At 37.4% G+C, this 22161-nt stretch overlaps 1 protein-coding gene across 1 annotated transcript in view; it reads right to left on the bottom strand.

Annotated features, from left to right (window-relative positions):
* The window catches only part of DNAJC1 (DnaJ heat shock protein family (Hsp40) member C1), a 72374-nt gene that overhangs the window by 9941 nt on the left and 40272 nt on the right, over positions 1 to 22161 (bottom strand). Inside the window, exon 9 of the mRNA XM_010165861.2 lies at positions 3535 to 3654. Coding sequence (XP_010164163.2) covers positions 3535 to 3654 — 120 coding nt within the window. The remainder of the gene's footprint in view (positions 1 to 3534; positions 3655 to 22161) is intronic.

Raw genomic sequence — 22161 nt, 5'->3', positions numbered from 1 at the left:
ACTTTCCCAGTGGCTTGCATCACATTGTGCGGATGTACCTGTTGGGACAGGAGTTCTGGCAGACATACCCATATAATGGGCCTTATAGTAATCCTTATACTGCAGTAGTTTGGGAAATAACAATTAACAAATTTAAATGTCTGCAAACCCCCAATTTGCACAGTGGTAGAAAACAAAAAACATCGGAAAGGTTACTTTGTCAGGAATTACTGAAGTTAAGAACAGACAGGCTAAAGTATATGCAGTGATTACTAACCAACCACGGTGACTATCTGGCTTTAATTTTACATTCTAAAAAATTAGTTCACACATGCTTCCAATTGCAGGGAAGGTTTTGTTTCCTCTCCCTTTCCTCCTAGATAGCTTGCACTTGCTAGTGTAATCATAGACCATAGGAAGAGAAGGATCTAACCTCAGGCAGAATCACTACATTGATGTTGTTTCTTGCAGATGTTTGTCTAACTTGCTCTTAAAGGCTTGCAAATATGGAGACTCCACAGCAGCTTATTCCACTGCTTTATCATCTCTATTCTAATTCTTTGCCCCCTAATGTCTAACTCTGCAGCTTGTGATAAAATTTGAGGTAATTACTTCTTGCCCTATAAAACTAATCCGGTGCACAAACCTCTTCCCTCTTTACAGTTTTCTTTTTATGTAGTTGAATACTTACATCCTCAGTTCGTATTTTCTTTCAGTTCAACAACATGAATTCCTTCACAATCTCTCTTTGCAGGTGACACTTTAGAGACCTATTATTCTCTTAATTCTGATCTGGACTCTTTATATTGAATCACATGTTTAAGTGCAATACTGAAAACTAGACACTAACTAAAGACATAGATGCAGGTTTACCATCCTCCTGTTTGTATATTCTCAGGAAGACGCTTGCCTTTTTCACAACAACTCGCTATTTGTTGACTTGTATCTAGCTCATTATCTCTGCTAATCCCCAAGTTCCTCCTGCTTTTCAAGAATTACCCCTAGCCAGTTGTTTGTCATCTTTTATTTGTGAACCTGATCACCATCTTGCTGTGTGTCCTTGCATATATCGTCTAATTTCACCCTATTTTTTTCATCTTATTTTTCCAATTTGTCCTGACCTTTTTGAATTCTACTCAACTTCCAATGTACTTTCAGTTCCTCTTAGCTTTGTAAGATTTACATGTGCTCACCAGGTTCTTGGGTTTCAAAGTAATGTTCTAACAAAATCAAGGAAGACTTTTCCAAGCTGAAGAAATCTCTCTGGAAATGAGTCAGAGACAAATGTTTTGCATCTTCTTTGTAAGCAAAAAAGCAGTACTAAAGCTCTAAGCATCAGAAACTTTGCTTCATACTGTTTCAAAACTCATTAACGTAATGGCAGGAGGAAAATGCAGAAATTTATTAAACAACTCCAGAACAAATTAATCCACAAAACTGTGTTAAAACACCACCATTAAGTTGTAAAGTTCACAAAAGCCAAGAACACTCTCCTCAAGTCAATTCATCCTGCTTAAAAATTGCCAGTAGAAACAAATGTAGTTTGATGTAGGAATTTACTTTTTTTTTAAAAAAAAAAGGAAGGCATTTAAGTCAATTTAAAATGCAATTTCTTTGGGGTAGATAGAGGGAGTGAATTTCATTGATGCTCTGACAGTTCAAGACCAGAGAAGTTTCCAGGAAGCTTTTGTTTAAATGTTTCCTCTTAAAAACCTAACTGCTGTAACTGTGTCCAATTCGAAGATAAAAGTAGCAGAAACTCTAATAAGTAGTTTGTGTCAGGAAAGCTGACCTAGCAGTGGGAAGTTCTTAAGAGAAGTAAAAGAGAAGTAAAAACTTGTGTAGAGAACATTTACACTAATCATATAGTTGGAGGTCACTGGAAGTAAAAAGTATTACACTCAGACCTTTTTCCACACATAAAAATTGAAAATTCCTTTTTTTATACAAGAAACTAACAGGTCTTAGAACATAAACTTTTCTTCCATTTCTTTTTCCAGTTCATGGAAAAGAAGAGCATGTTGCTCAAGACTTCTCACCTAATAGAAGAAGCAAGCAAGCAAGCTTTGTTTTTTCTTTCCAGTACTGGATGTGTGCAAGTATGGTGGCCAAATATATTATGCAAAGGATTCTTAATGAGGAATGTTTTTACACCTGCATCAAGGAATAAAGCAGAAAATGAGTGCAAAAGGCCGTCTTAAGACAGTGTTAGTTTTATGATGGTTACATATGAAATCATTCCACATGGTTGTATTATCAGTGCCAAGCAAATAAATCAGTTTTTCCAAAACAATCTTAAAAGATCTTTCCCATGTACACTGCATACTATGAAGCTATGTGAAATATTTTTGCTGTTAGTATCTGCTTAGTAAAATGTAGCATCTTTTTAATAAAGTCACTCCACTTCAGGAGTATGATAAACGACACTAATCAGAATAAACAAAAAGAGACTTAGTTTTCTTTACATAGCAAATTAGTAACTTCTTGCTTACACCCATTTATTCGCAAACAATATGTGTTGCTCTAAAATTATAAGAATGCAAATGGCTTGTTTTCTAGTATATGTGAGTAACAGAACTATATAGATGCATCAAATCTTTAAAAATAACTTCTAAAAGTATCTTTTTGTGATTATATCAACAGTCAAAAAAACCACTTAAGAAGTATGCAAATTGACCAGAAGGCTATAATGGGCTACGTTTCACTCTATCCAGAGGCTTTGTTTCCCATTATTTAACATATTTCCTGAAATATAATAAATAGAGAACATCTAATCTCAAAAGGTACATCAACAGATTTAAACATTATTCTCATTAACCCTCCCAGAGCCTATAAAATAAGGTCAGCTGAAAGGGTTTTCAAATGGTCCTCAGCAGACACTACATCATGTTCTAGTGATCTATTGCTTGAAAAGGAAAACTCTTTTACAGCCTAGCCCCTAAGGGTTTTAAGATCATAACACTTAAAATCCATAAGTACAAGCTTTCTTTGATATCTGGTACAACACTATAAAATATGAATTAACAAGGATATTAATCATTTTACACAATACCATTATTAACAAGGCTATAATCCAGAAAAAGAGACTGAAATAGTATCATATGTATAACTAATTTTAAAGTTTGTAAAGATATTTCAGTTTAATTAATGGAAATCACCTGTCTAAACACCATTAGCTCATCTACATTTTTTAAGGACTGGTGCGAAGCAGAAACGTAATCTTTAACCAAGTCACACAAACGTTCTCTTGCAGTGAAAGGAGGCTGCTACAAACCCCGAAGCGCATTGTTTTTCTGTTATTGGGTTACAGTAGCTCGAGCCTGTAAGCACCAGAATCCCCCACCCAGTTGATCAGTTACAGCTGTTAATTGTGGAGGGAGAGACTGGCTGACATCTGCTTCTTGCATAGTTAGTTAATGGTTCACTTCCAGGTCCTAAAAGGATTGTAGCCTCTCTCAAAAGACAACATCGGCCCCCATATACGTCTGCCTTCTACACTGCCTGTCTTGTTCTGGTTTGTCACTCTCTATACAATGCAAATCTGAGTGAACTCACATCTGCCACTGATCGACCCAATTCGTGAGCAATCTTTTCCCATCGACCTGGGGTCCCCCCTGGGAACTTAACCATACTTCTTGTCAGCTGGCTGAGGTCCTCCTCTGTCCATTCAGGTGCCTGTAAAACATTTGTAAAACATTCATTACACTGGGCTATTGGACATATTTTGTGAGGTAGCATACTGAAAAAAAAAATCTTCAAGCAAATTAATCAAATAATGTAAAAAAAAAAAAATAGTTTCAAGTATCTGGGTGCCATTTCCCTGTGCTGCTGCTGGAAATACATAAAAACAACAGACCTACAGTAAGATATTTAAATTCTTTAACACTCAAAAAATGTGTTTGGTATATTAGATACACTAACACAATTTAATTTCTATCAACATTTATACAATGTACATAACACTATAAAATGTAGTAAAAATAAAAATCAAAATACTTTTATTAAAGGTTAAATCAGCTTAAGATGTAAAATTTTAGACTTTCATTTAATTGCAGATGTAAGATTTTTTTCAGCAAAGACAAAGAAAACAGCCTCATTTTTACATTTAAAAAAAGTCTCTAAATAAAACAGACCATTCATTTTAGCTTTTTGTCACAGTAATCATCCAATGTTTTAGCATTCTGGGATGATTCAGGAATGAAATCTGTTGATTCTAATATTCTATTAAGCCTATTAAACAACATTCCTCCCTCACCCCCAAAACACAGTTATGCCACAAAACCAAACCGGATGCTTCTACCGCCCAATAACCAAAAAATATAAAAACGTTTTGCTTTCACTACACAAGACAATTGTTAAAAATAACTGTCTTCGTAACGGCCAAATGAAAGCGAACAAAGCAAGTAACCCACAGTCAGAGCAGCGTAAGGTACGAAATCACGCTTGCCTCGGAAGTAACCATCTTTGACATTTGCAGCATCTTTGGCAACGACCGCAGAGCCAAATCTTTGTTACCACCGGTAGTTTGCTGTTTTATTTATTTTTAAAGAATTCTTTATGGCATACCTCTTCTAATCACCATTTCCGATAATGAACAGGCACATATCAAGCAGTTTGCATTACAGAGCCATCAGCACAGAACAACAGTCAGAGGTGAGTGACCCCAGGGACCATCTCCACAACTACAGCAAAGCTTCTCCCTGACACTAATCCTGCCTGTCATTCTCCCACTGTGCTCTAACCACACTGACATCCGCCTGCCGCACTGCAAGCTTAACGGGGCCCTTCCTGACTTTTTACTGTCTCCCCCAATCAATGGTTCAAGCGTGCTCTTTTCACCATGTCCAAATGGCAGCTTCACTCATAATCAAAGTGCACTGCTCCTGTTAAAGGGCTTCCCGAAAGGCTCCACCATTTGCATTCATTTGCAAAGCAAACTACTTTTATTCACTTTGTTCTGCTATCAAGAGTGTTCCCTGAAGCAGATAAATTGGCATAAATACAACCTGCCACTTAAAAGACAGTAAATAATAGCCAATAGTAGCAAGGATTTCATCAATCGTCCTAGTTTGGATCCATGTAGTCCTTTATTCAACGCTGAAAGCCTCAGACATTCATATTCGGATAGTTTTTAATACAAGTATAAAATGAATTATCTATGATGACTCAAACGCATGATGCTTAAATAACGTGTGTGTATGTGAGAGATCACGCACATACATTATGTGTATTACCACACAACTACACTCAGGCCTACAGAGAAATGATAAATACACAGAAAATCTCCACATTGCACAATAATCTTATTATTTTTATTGTATTTAACAAGTTAATATACTCCATATATTTATTTACTATATTATACTCTATATATTTTATGCTAAAATATTTCTCAGAGATTTTTAGAAGAGAAGATTTGGGGTACTTAATGTCCTACTTATAAAAATTTTCATCACTAATTTAAATAATGAATTCTACTAAGATTTTTGGTTAAAAACCTTTTGTCAAAAAATTAGTGAAATTTCAGACCTCAAAATTAGCCTTAATATGCAGTTTATTGTAATTTTCTATTTAATTTGTATTAAAACTTGGGGAGGGGTTGCTGGTTTTGGGGTATTTTTTGTTGTTTCGTTTCTTTTCTTTTTTTTTTTTTTTTTTTTTTTTTTTTAAAGTCAGTTCACAGCTATTCTCTCTTACCATATCCAAAGCATATCTAAGCAATTACACATGGAAATCAAGATGATCTGTTCACTGATGTACACATGTCAGAAGCTTTCTGGTAAGTTTTATTTTCAGACTTCTTCAGTAGCCTTTGATTTTCCTATGTGTTCGAAACTTTACTAACCATTTGTAAATATTACAGAAGTCATAAGGTTATCTTCCTAAACAATGGACAAAACGACAATCATTCTGTAGATCCGTAGCTAATTATATAGTTAATTCACAGAACAAGAATTCATTAGCTATATTAAAATACCAACTTGTTAATTTATTTCAAGCTGTCAGTAATTTCAGAATGTGAAGATCTAAAACATTTATAAATTTGGAAAAATCTTTGAAAAAGCTTTCAGAAAATCCTCTCTCAACCATTAAAGCTGTAAAGATCTTTTGTGAATTTGCAATTCCTCAGCAACAGTTAATTGTGTCTTTAGATGCAACAGCGCCTACTGTGATCCAACTAGTACAAGCAGCTATGAGGGTGGTCATGGTGTGAACGTGTTCTCCCTGTTCTAATCTGTAGCCAACTATAACTGTGAGAGTCAAATGAATGCATAAACATACTGCTTTGTCACCTAAAAACCATGTGTGTCCAATATTACTGAAACACTGGGACAAAATTCATCTCTACAGTAAAGCAACAGAGGACACCACATGGTGAGGGGACAGCTGTTGTCACTACACAAGCATTCAGATTTTGCATCAAAAAAGCCCCGTTCTGGGATTAAGTCCCCATACTGAATACAAAATTAAAAGTACAGAGTTATGGTCTACAGTCTTTAAAATGACAATAAACTACAAGTGTAGATATAAAAAATTCATAGCATTCCCATAAATAATAACCCTTCGACATGGTTTATCATACATTGCTGGCAATATTGAAGGATTAGTTCACCCAAACCACTATGCAGCTTCTATAGAGAAGAAATATGAATGTGGTTTATTGTTTATCATCACTCTTACATGTGTATCTGCACTTAGCAATTCCATACCACCTCTTTCAGCATGACAGTTTTACACTATTAGTTTTGGGGTTTTTTTAAAATATGAGCAGCTCTATTTTCAATTATAGTAAAAGCAAATCTTTAGACAATAAAGCATTTATTTTCAAGAAAACAGTCCTACTTGTTTCGATCTGTTAACATTAATAAGTATAAAACTATATACCCTTTTATTGACAAAACTGGGAAGTGGCTAGTATTTGAAAGTTTATAAAGAAACTTTAGAAGTTATTTATATTGACTTGACAATATGAGATAACTGGATTTTTTGTAGATTAAATTTCAGGTTTAGTTCATTTCTTCCTGTCATCAATATACTGTAGATTCAATTAAAATCACTGTTGTATGGAAGTTTGGATAATGTTTTCAATCTGGCTAGGACTTTGTGCTATGTTTCATCTAATTTTGGTGATTCACCGATTTGAGCATGTCTAGTCCATGATCCTGCAACTAAACCACAAGGCAGCATCTATTTAAAAATACCGGTGCAAACATTTGTAGAACAAGGGTCCTAGTAAAATCCCTGTCAGTCTTGCAATTCAGGACACATTTAACCTACAAGGTGGTGGTGTTTCTATCCAGTAACTGTAAGAACAGCATATAAAATATTCTTATCTAACGACCATAATCTCTTATTTTTCTTACATTATTCTTCTATATTCTTACAGTTGCTTGCTTTACCTACAAGAAGTCTGAAATCAGTCTTGTTTTCTCAAGTTCAGTACACAAGAAGGATCTGCTACAGTTCTAAAGATCTCTTGTGAAGCTCTAAAGATTTGATAAAGGATATTAATGATCTGAACTCATATTCAAAGCCACAAAATGATCACATAACCACTTGTTCCTTCAAAGCCATTACTCAAATCCCATTTCCACCAGTATGATTTTTATTAATTGAGCCAACAAAACCATAAGGACAGCTATACTGTCTCAGACCCATGGTCAAGGTAGGCCAGTGACCTCATAATTTGTGCTCAGGAAGTGCAGTTGCAGAAAACTTTACTACATACTTTGTGATAACAAGAAGGACTATATTTATCACTCATACTTTCCAGTTGCACTCTACTTTTAAAAAACAGGGGCCATATGCAGATACTAAGAGTAAGAGGAAGGCAAGCACATAGGTTACCTATACCTTCTCTAATATCTACCCTAACTCCAATTATTTTCAGCTCAAAGAATTTCTCTAGGCTGATATATTTTATCTATTTAGTAACCCTCACTCAATCTCTTTCAATGTTTTTTCCAGTCTCCTCTGAAACTACATAAGCTTTCTGGATTTGCAACATCATCTTCATGAGGAGTGGCACACACCTGCTACCCATTACACAGGAATCACCTTATTTTGTCTGTTTTGAACCTGACTCCTGCTAGCTTTGATGACACCTAGCTCTTGGCTTTGAATGAAGAACCAGCAAATAATCTGCGTCTACTGACTTCCATGTCACTGTCCATTCCTGTTTAACATTTTCATCAATGATCTGGATGAGGGGATCGAATGAACCCTCAGTAAGTTTTCAGACGACACCAAGCTGGGTGGAAGTGTTGATCTCATTGAAGGTAGGGAGGCTCTGCAGAGGGATCTGGACAGACTAGGTCAATGGGCCAGGACCAATTGTATGAGTTTCAATAAGGCCAAATGCTGGGTTCTGCACTTTGGCCAAAACAACCCTCCAGCAATGCTACAGGCTTAGGCAGGAGTGACTGGAGAGCTGCTCAGCAGAGAGGGACCTGAGGGTGTTGATTGATAGCTGGCTGAAGATGAGCCAGCAGTGTGCCCAGGTGGCCAAGAAGGCCAACAGCATCCTGGCCTGTATCAGAAATAGTGTGGCCAGTAGGACTAGCAGTGTTATCTTACCCCTGTACTCACCACTGGTACTCAACTACTGTGTTCAGTTTTTGTGCCCTTCACTACAAGAAGGACATGGAGGTGCTGGAGCGTGTCCAGAGAAGGGCAACAAAGCTGGTGACGGGTCTATGATGCACGTCTTATGAAGAGCGGCTGAGAGAACTGAGCTTGTTTAGCCTGGACAAAAGGAGGCTCAGGGGAGACTTATTGCTCTCTACAACTACCTGAGAGAGGGTGTAGAGAGATGGGGGTCAGTCTGTTCAACCAAATAACAAGTGATAGGATGAGAGGAAATGGCCTCAAGTTGCACCAAAGAAAGTTTAGATTGGATATTAAGAAGAATTTCTTTACTGAAAGGATTATCAGGCATTGGAAGGGGTTGCCCAGGGCAGTGGTGGAGTCCCCATCCCTGGAGGTATTTAAGAGTTGTCTAGACATAGTGCTTAGGGACATGGTTTAGTCAAGGTCTTGTCAGTGTTGGGTTTATGATTGGACTCGATGATCTTAAAGATCTTTTCCAATCTAGGCAATTCTGTGATTACAACTTTGTTCAAAATATCCCTCTGTAGTGTACCCCCTGTACATTATCTCTTCCTGGCTAAAGAGTCCTAGTCTAGTCAGCTGGTTTCTCATGTAAAAGCCATTTTGTGCATAATACTGCCCATGTGCTTTTTTCTAAAACACCCGTAATTCCATTATAACCAGCCTCTTTGAAATCAAGTACCAAACAGCACGCAGCAGGATTAATTATAAGTTTATACAGTAGAACAAAGGTTCTTGAGTTTTGCTTTCTATTCCTTTCTTAACAATTTCTAACATTTGTTTTTTTGATTGATACTGAGCTGATGTTTTCAATGAAGCTAGCACTGATAACTCTTAAGATCTCACCCCTGAAGGATGATGGCTCATTATCTTGTGCATGAAGCTAGGACAGTCATCCAGTATATCAACATTAGCATTACTTCATATTTATATACTGGGAAGTTTTTCTGCCATTTTATTGCCCAAGCAGTGAAACGCGTAAGATCACTCTGCAGTTCTTCAGTGTCTGTTCTCCCCTTCATTATTCCAGATAATACTACCACTGATAAATTCTCTCACCTCTTCACCATATTACCATGTTCACCATACTATATTAATACATTGAGCAGCACACTTCCTAGCAGAAACCCAGCCAAACTCCACTGCTAACTTCGCTCTACTGAAAGAGCTACTTATTTCTACCCTCAATTTCCCATCTTTTAATTAATTACTTATCTGTGAAAATATCCTTCCTCTTATCCCATGGCTGCTTTCTTTCATTAAAAGCCTACAAGGCTTTGTTGAACCCTTCTGGAAAATCAAACAGACTTTATCTATCAGATCACCTTCTCCCTGCATATTCAATAATCCTTCAAAGAAGTCCAGAGAGTTTAATGCAGGACTTCTCTTCATAGAAGCAGTGTTCAGGACTCCATGCAGGTCATATTTACCTGGTACTCACTAATTCTATTCTTTATTTCAGTTTTTGATAGTTTTCCCTAAAGAGATGTCAGATGTACAGGCCTGTAAAGGTCCCTGAATTCCACTGACAACTTAATAAATAAACAGAATGACACATTTGTCATTTCAGTCCTCAGGCACCCAAGAAAATAAACAGTTAATTGAATTAGCTTAATCCTTAAATTTTCTTTGAACTCTTGGTTGCATATCCACTGGTCCTAGTAACTGTCCTGGTTTTGCTAGGATAGAGTTAATTTTCTTTTTAGTAATCAGAATAGCTGTATTTTACTTTCAGTGTTTCAGTTCAGACATATCATGAGAAGAACGTTGACAACGGTACTGGTGTTTTTAGTTGCTGCTGGAGCTCGAGGCCACCGTGTTTGGCTGCTTCACAGCTGCATCAGGACTGGGAGGGGGGAAGCGCAGTGAAGAGCAAAACCCAAAACTGGCATCTGGATGTGCCAATGAAATATTCCATCTCATATCACGTCATGTCAGTATATTAACCAGGGATGACCGGAAGACAGGGCACTTCTCTCGGGGATCGCTCGGGCTCACTCTTCCGGGGTTTCGGTTCGGGACCGTCTCAGCTCCGGGATCGTTAGCTGGCACAGGCCAGACATTGGTCAGCGGGCGGTGAGCACTGTGTATCACTCATTTGTATAGTCTGTTATCACTGTTGTTATCATTATCATTTTATTTTAATTAGTAAATAGTTTTTATCTCAACCCGTGAGTCTTTGCCCTTCTTTCCAAATTCTCTCCCCTGCTCCCTGGGTGAGGGGGGGCGGGAGGGTGATAGAGCAGGCTGTGTTTGGCTGCAAGCTGCAAGCAAAAGGGTGAATCCACCCAAACCACCACAGTAACTTAAATAATTTCATCTTAAACAATATATTACATAGGTCTAAAAGATCATTAGAGATGAATTTTAGAATTTTTCAAAGCAATTACATGTAAATATGAAGATACAACAAATTATCTTCACTTCTATCATAAGCTTGCCAAGATAATAACCTAACCATAATAATTTTTGTTTATAGTATTATTCACATGGGAACGCCTTCAGCATTAAAAGCATTAAAATATTAAAAAATATACATAAGTAGACAACAGCTCGTAGAAGAGTGAGAACGTAAGAAGAGTAGCATGAAGTTTCATCTGCTTCAGTATCAGGTCTTCTACCACGTGCAGCTGCAAATGTTCTAGGACAGAGAGATTCTTTCCCTCACAACTGCCTCCAACCCAGATCAGGGTTTTCATAAGCATAAAGTTAAATCCATTTCTGTTACAAAGCCGATGACGAAGCTGTCCACTCTCCTCATCCCATTTTTGCTCTTAATCAACATTATAAACTGGCTTTCTATACCCATTCAGTTTCTCACTTCTCACCATACTCTGCTGCCTGTTCATTTTTCTGTTCCACACATTTCTGCCCTGCTCTACAGCTGTATACATAATATAGGAGAGAGAAAAAAAAAAAACAACTCTAAATGCTACCAGTAAGCAGTGTGGTTTCTTTAGTTTCTAAACATAGTTGAAGATAATTTTTCTGCAGCAGGAGAGTCCATAGGAAAAGATAGGACACCTCAAAAGAGATTTTCCTATACCTTGCCTGTTTCAGAATGGTGATTTCACAGACATTTCAGTTAGTGCTGCCCTGAATAATTCTGCATCGCCTCTAGTGACATTTTGCAATAACAAAAATGTATGTTTCCTGTTCTTTAACTAAGCATTACTCTAAAGATCTTCCCTTTCATCTTATCATTACTTTGTCTCTATACGAATTCTTTCTGACAGAACCTGTCAAAAGCTTTATAAAATCCAAGTACACTGTAAAGCTCTAATAATAAGGCATAACTTTTCTTTAAATTCACACTGACTTTTTACTATTATTTTAAAATTGGCACATCTAATAGTATCATTCATTTCATAATTTCAAAATATTACCCAGTATGGAGTTCATGCTAACCAGTTTCTACTTTCCAGAATCCTCAGTGAAGCTCAAAAATTGGTATCCTATTTCCATCTCTCATTTCAAGGCTCATTTAAGTAATTGCTAAAATATTAACAGCAGTATTAAATGGATTTAATATCAGAGTTCTTTTTAGGTCAACTAATGGTGAAGGCCATTGTTCCAAGCAATCTTTTATTTATCAACTTCAGATGAATGGTTCAATCTAAAACACTCCCTCCCAACTTGCCTTCAATACATGATATCAAAAACTCCCCAAACTCCTTTGTGGTAAACATGGGTGAAAAGGACTTTTAGCCAGAGCATCTTCTTGAAACTGATTTATATTTTGATCATCCACTACTTCAACAAAATCCTTGGCAGTGTTCCTTCATCCTTTTTCTTTGAAAAATATAATAATTTTTTGTTCTTGGGCTTACCCTATTTTGGATTTGCATTTGACTTGCAAATCTTATGCTCTTTTGCATAAGCCTTTCCCTTTCTGAAGCTTTTCTGCCCCCAGTTAAGCAGCTATCTTCATTTTTTAGTCTGAGACAAGAATAACTTAATTCCAGTAAAATGGGTATATTTTATATTCTTCCACTGGCTACCATATTGATTATGCACAATTTTGACTTTTTTTTTTTTTTAAACTTCAAGCAGTCTCTTAACCCATCCTCACTGCACATCAACAGATGATTTTTAAACAAAAATAAAATATTTCTAAGTTTATTTTGAGAGTTTAAGCATATTAGAAACCAAAATGTGAACATGGCTGTAACTGTATAATGTCAATATAACAGCTCCCCTCTGTTTTTGGAAAAGCAAAACCAGTTGACATCTATTCAGAAATGTCAACTAAAATCTTTATTTACAAGTATATTTCACAGATAATGCAGGTCAAAAAGTAATTATCATTCAGCTCTCATTCCTAAGCTGTGCATCTATATGTGCCTATATATATATTGCTTACTTTCAGCAGGAAGCCTGAGTGAATAATAGCTTCTTCCACCACCACCTTCGGCAGTATTACACGGTGCTGCCAGGCTACTCCTAGGCTTATAATAAGCCATACCTTATGACTGAAAAAATTGCGTTCTAACAGACAGACAAAAAGCAGGAGAGGACGATGAGAAGTAAATATAAATCAAGTTCAGAATCAGCTATGTGAAGCAGTAAGGCAATTTTTTTTTTAAGTTATGACTATATTCAGAAAGTTGCAGATACATGAAAAACAGTAGTAATCAGTCATTTGACAGAAAGGGTGGCAAACAGTGACTTAAAATTGAAGCACTGGATAAGCTACATACTCAGAGTATTATTGCTATTACACTACATTCATGACAACATCTCTGGTTTTCACTTCTAGCCACTGGCCCTTCTGTGTCTTCCTTCCAGACTGAGTGGTCCTTTAATAATAAGTATTTTCTCCATGAAGGCAACTGCTAAGTTAAAAGGTAACTCTCCTAATATCAGCAGATACCATTTGCTACCCTCGAGTAATTTCTACAGATTTTCTTTGTGTCTATTTTGCACCTTTTTTCATGTAAATCCCCAAGTTACAAAAAGTCATTCAGAGCTAATCTTTCCTACCCTTTCCTACTCATTATTTATTCCTAGTTCGAGAACTCACTTTCTTTGAAAGTGCTGCAGTTCTTCATAAAGAATCTGTAGAAGAAAGCAACGCTGAGCAGTAATTCTCAGGTTTTGCAGAACAAGAAGACCTCAGAAAACACCTCTTTAATAAAAATATTTTATTTTCAATAGAGCTGAAATTGCTCTAAAATAATGACTTGTTAATGACTAGCCACTGATATTAATTATCATCTAGTTAAAGCTACATCACCTGCAAAAACAGGGGAGGTAAAAAGAATGAAAACACTTCAGTATTTTAATGTAAAAATCTTTAGAAATATGACAGAAAAAGTGAGAATTTTTTTATCAGGCATCTGGCAAGATTTTGGTAGCATGGGCGGCTGGAGCACCTCTCCTATGAGGACAGGCTGAGAGAGTTGGGGCTGTTCAGCCTGAAAAAGAGAAGGCTCCGGGGAGATCTTATAATGGCCTTGCAATACCTGAAGGGGCTACAGGAAAGCTGGGGAAGGACTTTTCATAAGGGCAGTTAATGACAAAACATGGGGAAATGGGTTTAAACTGAAAGAGGGGAGGTTTAGATTAGATATTAGGAAGAAATTCTTCACTGTGAGGGTGGTCAGACACTGGAACAGGTTTCCCAGAGAATCTGTGGCTGTCCCCTCCCTGGAAGTGTTCAAGGCCAGGCTGGATGAGGCTTTGAGCAACCTGGTCTAGTGGAAGGTGTCCCTGCTGATGGCAGGGGGGTTGGGAGTAGATGATCTTTAAGGTCCCTTCCAACCCAAACCATTCTATGATTCTATAATTTTAGGTAAAAGTTATTGACTTCTAATCAAAAGTTACTACCTCTGTGATTTAGGCACTTCTGATATTTATTTATTTATTTATTTTTACTAGCTTATAAAAAAATGAAAATCTTCCATGGATGTCTACACTCTAAAGATGCTACTGTCACCTCTTTTAAACAGCAGCATGTATTGGTTGCCTTCACTGAAATACTGAAGCCCTTCCATGATCACAAAGGTTCAAAGAGATCACAGATAAAAATGGCAATACCATAAAACACAGATGAAATGAGCATATGTAAAAAAGATACAAAACCAAGAATAAAGTTATTAGAGCATAAATGTCATTATTTAAAGTTAGAGAATAATTACTCCCTACACAGTCCTCAAATAGTATCAGAAGCCTGAATTAACTATTTAACTTCCTACCCCTGGCTTTCTTTAATGAGAAGGGTTTTGAGGAATCATTTCTATTTCGGTTTTCCTTGATCAGGAAAGACATAACAGATTAGATGAATAAGACGTTTCTCTCAGAATACTTTATTTTAGTCAATTAAAACTGACGTTACTCTTGCATTCTTTGAGAATGGAATCGAAGTAAATGAGTAAATGCATACCACTAAATGATACAGAACCACAGAACGGTCGAGGCTGGAAGGGACCTCTGGAGGTCATCTGGTCCAACACTTTGCTCAAGCAGGTCTGCCTAGAGCCAGTTGCTGAGGAACGTGATTAGACAGCTTTTGAATAACAACCTTGAAGGAGGGAGAATTCACAACCTCCCCGGGCAACCAGTGCCAGTGCTCTATCACTCTTACAGTAAAAAAAGTGTTTCCTGATGTTCAGAGGGATGGTCATGTTTGTGCACGTTCTTGTATCCTATATTACAAAGCCCTGTTAAACGAGTAAAATTTAGGTGAACATAGAAGTAATTTTGTAGGTTAGGAAATCATTAACAAAGATAAAAGGTTTTTCAAAGTTACACTTAAAATCACAGAATCGTGGGGGTTGGAAGGGACCTCAGGAGATCATCTCATCCAATCCTTCTGCTAACGCAGGTTCCCTACAGCAGGTTGCACAGAAAAGCATCCAGGAGGGTTTTGAACATCTCCAGAGATGGAGACCCCACAACCTCTCTGGGCAGCCTGTTCCAGTGCTCAGTCACCCTCACAGTAAAGACGTTTTTCCTTAAGTTTGTGTGGAACTTCCAGTGTTCCAGTTTTTGCCCATTGCCCCTTGTCCTGTCACTGGGTACTACTGAAAAGAGCCCGGCCCCATCCATTTGGCCCCTGCACTTCAGGTATTTATAGACATTGATAAGATCCCCTCTCAGTCTGCTCATCTCCAGGCTGAAGAGTTCCAGCTCTCTCAGCCTTTCCTCATACGGGAGATGCTCCAGACCCCTCATCATCTTTGTGGCCTCCGCTGGACTCTCTCTAGAAGGTCCCTGTCTTTCTTGAACTGGGGAGCCCAAAATTGAACATATTCTACGTGGCTTGAGGAAAAATGGTATCTGTCAAAGTCAGTGTAGAAATGCAATCAAAATCCCACAACTCCTCCATGCAGCCACAACATATACGTGGAAGCAGAGCCTCCTATTATCTGCTGTTGCACTTCTAGAAAATTTGAATTTTCTTTTCAGAGGTCACCCTTCCTATGGTACAAGGGATGACTTTTCAGGAGCTACAGTTCTCCTAGTACATCTCTCAGTACATAACACATAATTTGTTGCCCTTCTCCTGCTAGCCCACTCACATCAAACTTTGAAAATCTGAGAACAAAACGTGAAGTTTTTCTTACATTACACTCTTCCTCCATTTTAAGCAGATCCACTGACACTGCTGTATGGAAGATACTGAGTTATGAGGATGAGACAGTGAGTGTTCTGTGATGACTCCTCCAGCAATGGTCTGATTAAAAGACACCAAGAACCCTTCTTGGTAGCGAAGCTGTTGTGTCCTCACCAAAATAAGGTATATTCAGCATCTAATCAAGGTACAGGTCACTGTAATACCTGAACTGGTTTAACAGCAGGAAACACAACTAGTCTTAAGGTTCATTCCAGCCCTAAGATAAAAATTTTCATTACACAAACATCTCTTGTTCTATAACATCAGGACTGGACACCAGAAAAAGTGGTATTTTAAAATTCTGGTTCTTGGCAAAGATCAGCATATCTAAAGACTTTGAGTCTAGTAATACAAATGGGATGGCATTAAATAAAGTGTGGAAGCTTAACTGGAAGTGACATAAAAATGGCCAGGTTTCCTGGTAGAAGGGTGACTATAAACTTCCAGTGTTATGAGGAGATCAAAAAAGCAAAAGATGCTACCAAATGGATGAAAAAAGGTCCTTCCAGAGACACAGAGGATCTAGCTTTAAAAAATAAAAAAACCTAAACACACACGCTTTTTAGGCCAAGTTTTGTTTTGTTTAATCCAGAATGGTTTTTTGAGCTGGTTCACACCCCTACAACCCAGTTACACAAACATAACAGTTCAACACATCACAGAAGTGGGACATGAGCACTCAGGTGTTAATTTACCATACGTTTAGGCTGGAAGTTAGAGAATGCTTCCCACAAAGTGATTTTCAGCATGCTAAACGGACTTGGAGGACTTGGTTTCAGGGGGGAAGAGAAAATCCTAATCCATTCTAATATGGTGCTTATTCCATAGCAAGCTCTGTCTAGTATTGACATAAAAATACATTCAATGTATCAACTCAAATAAAATTTTCTTTTTAAAAGAAGGAGCTAAAGTCAGAAAGGACTAAAGCATCTGTCTCCAGCAATACACACCTGAAAAAGGCCACTACTTTACAATTAATGCTTTCACACTTCAGGTTCTACCAGGTTTCAATTGGAGTCTTAATACAAAGTGTTCTTTAACCTGTAGCCATTAATATGACCAAATACATGCAGGAATGTTTCAAATACCTACCTACACTACCAGAAAGCGATATATTTTTAGGGCTTTTGAAATCAGAATCACAGAATCATAGTGGTTGGAAAAGACCTTTAAGATCATCAAGTCCAACCATTAACCTATCATCATCAATCCCATCTCTAAACCATGTCCCTAAGCACCTCACCTACCCGTCTTTTAAATGCCGCCAGGGAAGGTGCCTCCCCCCCCCCCCTGAGCAGCCTGTTCCAATGTTTGACTGCCCTTTCTGTGAAGAAATTTTTCCTATTATCCAACCTATCCCCCTGGTGCAACTTGAGGCCTTTTCCTCTCATTCTGTCACCCGTTACCTGGGAGTAGAGACCAACACCCACCTCACTATACCCTCCTTTCAGGTAGTTGTAGAGAGCAATAAGTCTCCCCTCAGCTTCCTCTTCTCCAGACTAAACAAGCCCAGCTCCCTCAGCTGCTCCTCATATGACTTGTTCTCCAGGCCCTTCACCAGCTTCGTTGCCCTTCTCTGGACACGTTCCAGAGCCTCCAGGTCCCTCTTGTATTGGGGTGCCCAGAACTGAACACAGTACATGAGGTGCAGCCTCACCAGTGCAAGGGGACAATCACTTCCCTACTCCTACTGGCCACACTATTCCTGATACTTGCCATGATGCTGTTGGCCTTCTTGGCCTCCTGGGCACACTGCTGGCTCACGTTCAGCCGGCTGTCGACCAATACCCCCAGATCCTTTTCTGCCAGGCAGCTCTCCAGCCACTCCTCCCCAAAGATTAAATTGTTCTGTCATATTTACACAAAATCCAGCTAATTTTGTCTTTTTCTGTTTGTCATTACAGCAAACCATGAGGGGAAAAAGGTTACTTCTTGCTGCATTCTCAACATCAAATCTACTTTTCCATCATACAAGCCAGAGGAAGAATGTCACAATTAAATGGTTCATAAATGTAACACTAAAATTACTATTTAAGTCAATGCAATTGAATAGAAATCAAAATGTAGTTTTTAATTGCATATTACAACTTAGATGATAGTACTTAGCAGGAAGTGTTAACTCATTTATTTTTTAATTGTTAGCTGCTTCAAGGCAATTGTTTTAATGCAGAAAAAAGTGAGAAGCTCTTTAGTAAATTTGACTGTGGGACACTCAGGCATGCAGATCAAATAAACTATAGGTTGAATAGGTAATTAGGTTTCGCCTGTGATACATTAATGTGGAGACAAATTCCCAAAGAAAGGGAATAAATGGGGTTTTTTGTTTAATTTGCTCTCAAAATATCACTCTATTTGGATTTTTAAATGCAGTTTGAAAAGTATTTCCATTTGATAGAGAAAATGAAATTGCAACTCTTTTAGAGTACAGAGGTCAATTAACTCTTCAGGAAAAGAATTTTGTAACTTTCATAAACTTCAATGAATAAGTGCATAGGGTACTAATTCCTCAACGGACTGCAGGTGGCAACTTCTTTCATAATTACTTACTATATTAAAAATCTTTGGCCATGCTGTTAAATTCACTAGAGAAGAAGAGCTCAAAGGCATGCAGACACATTAAAGCATATGATCAGCCTTTATTAGTAAGAAGTGTTTTTCCTTGCAAGATTATTATTTGTCTCATGAAATACTAAGCAGACTAAGCAAGTATCAAATATTTAACAGCATTTGGCTGTTATATAGTGGGCTGTATACTCTTTAATACAGTTCAATATTACAAGGCATGTTATGGGTATTTTGAAAACATTAACACACACTATTAAAAAACACTCAATACACTAAACCATCCCCAGTCTCACAGACTGTGTCCTAATGAACAAGATATTACTACACAGCTAATCCTGCTGACTGACTGCTCTGCAGTGCTGTCCTCTTCTATCCTTTGTCCAGCTTTTCTACCTTGCTTCCTGGTACACTTTAACAAAGAGATCTTATCTCAACTTTTAGATTTGGTTTTGTTTTGTTTTTTACCTTGGCATGTTGCTGGCAACCTGTTTCCCCTACCTTCATTCCCCTTAAATAGCTTATCCAAAATTAGAGGCTTTTTGTTGTCCCTTGCTTTACTTCATAATATAGTTTCAACTGTCTACATCAGAAGTATTTCAACACCAGTTAATGTCTAAATAACATTCTTCCTTCCACATCAAATGCTACTAAAATCTTTCACTGGCAGTGCTATCTCGCTCTGCCAGTAGTCAGTTATTCCCTAAACCAGCCTAGATATTCTGATCTCTTAATTTTTAACTTGAATGCAAGAGGTACTCTGCATCCCAAAAATGCACAAACATACTGCACAATTACAGAGTAATTACCTCCATCAACAGTACTCAAATATTTCTGGCTCATCAAGTTAGGTCTATCAGTACATTAAAACCCAAAGGAAAAATCCAGCACCCTTCTCCAAACAGATATCAAAAGATGATAAAATTCTGCTAATTCAAAACTTAAGAGATTTGGTTTCCATATACAAGTTCTCTTTGGTAGAGAACAAAAATAGTAGCCTACAACCTAACAGATATTTTGGCATGGCTCAAGGCAGCTATGAATTTTAGCTATGAAGGGGGGAAAAAAGAAAAGGAAATACAAAAATATTTCTACTGTCTCACCAGAATATGCCTGCAAAAATCATAAACAATATGCATTTAAGCCCCTAAACAGGCTACTTGGAAAACATCATGAATGTTGCCCACACTAAATTAAATTCTCAGTTCTGTTTTCCAACAGTCTAAGTTGTCATATAACAACATGGAGGAGGTGGGAAATCTGCGAAGTTTTCATGAATTCATGCAACACAGATCTGTGATGACAACCTCAAGCAACTGCACTTCCAAAAGAAACTCATATTTCAAAATTGCTAATTATAATGAAATGAATACTTGTAATTGAAAATAAAGGCAACACCACTTAAACTGCTTAGCATATAAACGCTGAATCTGCCTGTCAAATTCCCAAATATAACCACGAAGTCTGGGCTAATTAAAAATCGAAGTTAGCCTGCACTTTTCTCATATGCACAACTTTTCCTTTCTGTAAGTTGTGGCCACTAGAAAATGTACCATTAATGTCAGTCTTATAATTCATGTGCTCACTTTCTTATTACTGGGCACGTCTTCTAAACAAGGACAATAAAGAAAAAGCCCAAGGCAGTGAAATATTGCTAATACTGGTAGATATCCAGGCAAGACCAGCATAGCTAAAAAACCCCACCAAACACACACGAACTAGAAGTTACTGACTTACTAACAAGATTCTCCGCTAACATCATTTTCTTTATAGAGCCATTTCAGTCCCGATTTCCAATGTGAATTACAAGCATCAACTAGTAAATAGTAAAAATTGAAGTATTATGTTTTCAGTGTTCATGTATATGTGTTTTAACAAAATAACGAATCCAGGCACACAGTTTATCTCATGATTAAAAAGAGAACACCAGTGGGAGAACTTTGGATGGTCAGAATGTTGATGTTCCCTAAAGAGGTCTATGTAAAAAAAAAATCTCACGCTATATAACACATCAAATCTGCTACATTTGTAAGTAAATGCCTGCTTACTTTATGAAAGTCTGAGGGCTGCAGGAAAACACAGATTTTTCCATAGTACTCAATTGCAAATGGTGTGAGAACCTCCACTCCTTCACAATTTGCACCTCAAGGATAGTCATTGTATTTAAGAAATTCTGCCTTATGGAAATTATGGGAAGCATCACCACCAATATGACAAACAAATCTCAACTACAATGTACCACTTCTCATATTGTTCCATCGTTAAGAGTGCTCTCTTCTTTTGCAGGTTTGGGTAAGTAACATATTATCCAGTAGCATTTTATAAAGAATGGCTCAGGCCAAATAATTTGCATCCCAATTCAACGTGTACTTAACTTCAAACATGGACACAACTCCTATTCATTTAAAACGAATGGGATTGCATGTTCAAGTGTGCTGAACTGAGGGTTTGAGACTAAAGGTGATCTCTTCACAACTACATCCTGCCTGTCAAAAGCTATGCAGAAAATGGGTAATAACTAGATTGAGATTCTCTGAAAATTCCTAAATGGCAAAATACTTATGTCAGTAGTATTAAATCATTCATTGGCAAGGCAGGATTACACATTGATCTTTACTGAGATAACAAAAGCCCAACATCTCTTGCATTGTTCAGTTTAATTTCAGTTGCTAGTCTACCCTAGATTATAATTTTTGGGCAATTTCTATAAATAAATTTGACCATACCCCATTATAATAATGGCCTCAGGAAGAAAAGGAAAGAGGCAGCACTGTACATCATGAAAGAAGGCAAGATGCTGAACCTAACCAGATTTTAATTTGTTTGTCTGAAAAAGAAGATATAGAAACATCAGTATTTATTTACATTTATAAATTAAAACTATATTTACTTGCAGCTAACTTTATTCTCCAATTTAAACATAGCTAAACTCATACCAAGAAAAGTAAGTAACTATTTTGCAACAGTCCACACTTTTCAAATTTACATTGAAAAGCTGAAAAGAGTGGTAGGGAATTGCACTACAGAAGCTGGTGCCATAAACAACAAATTCTTTCTGATTCTTACGTTGTGGATCCTGCGAAAATTCCATTTCAGGGATATTTATCATCCTTGCAGCTCATTTACTGGCAAAATTCCAGGGATACATTGTGTCAATGCTGGACTGCTCTCTCTCTCTCTTAGGTCAGATGGGCAGGAGCTGGTGGAGCAAGGTCACAGCAATTAACCAGCTTTCGCATCTTTTTCCAGCTTCTACCTCTTCTGTGTGCAACTACAGTATCTCCCTTCTGCTCCTCTACTCTTCCTTTCATAGTTGAGACAGGAGTGATTTTGTTTGGGGAGGTGACAGGGAGGGGGCATTGCCAAGGAAAAATCAGGATTTCCACCACCCT

Source organism: Antrostomus carolinensis, unplaced genomic scaffold (genome assembly GCF_000700745.2).
Source record: "Antrostomus carolinensis isolate BGI_N321 unplaced genomic scaffold, ASM70074v2 scaffold11034, whole genome shotgun sequence".
NCBI classification, from domain to species: Eukaryota; Metazoa; Chordata; class Aves; order Caprimulgiformes; family Caprimulgidae; genus Antrostomus; species Antrostomus carolinensis.
Note: the sequence above shows the minus strand (reverse complement) of the source record. Positions and strands in the feature narration are given on the sequence as shown.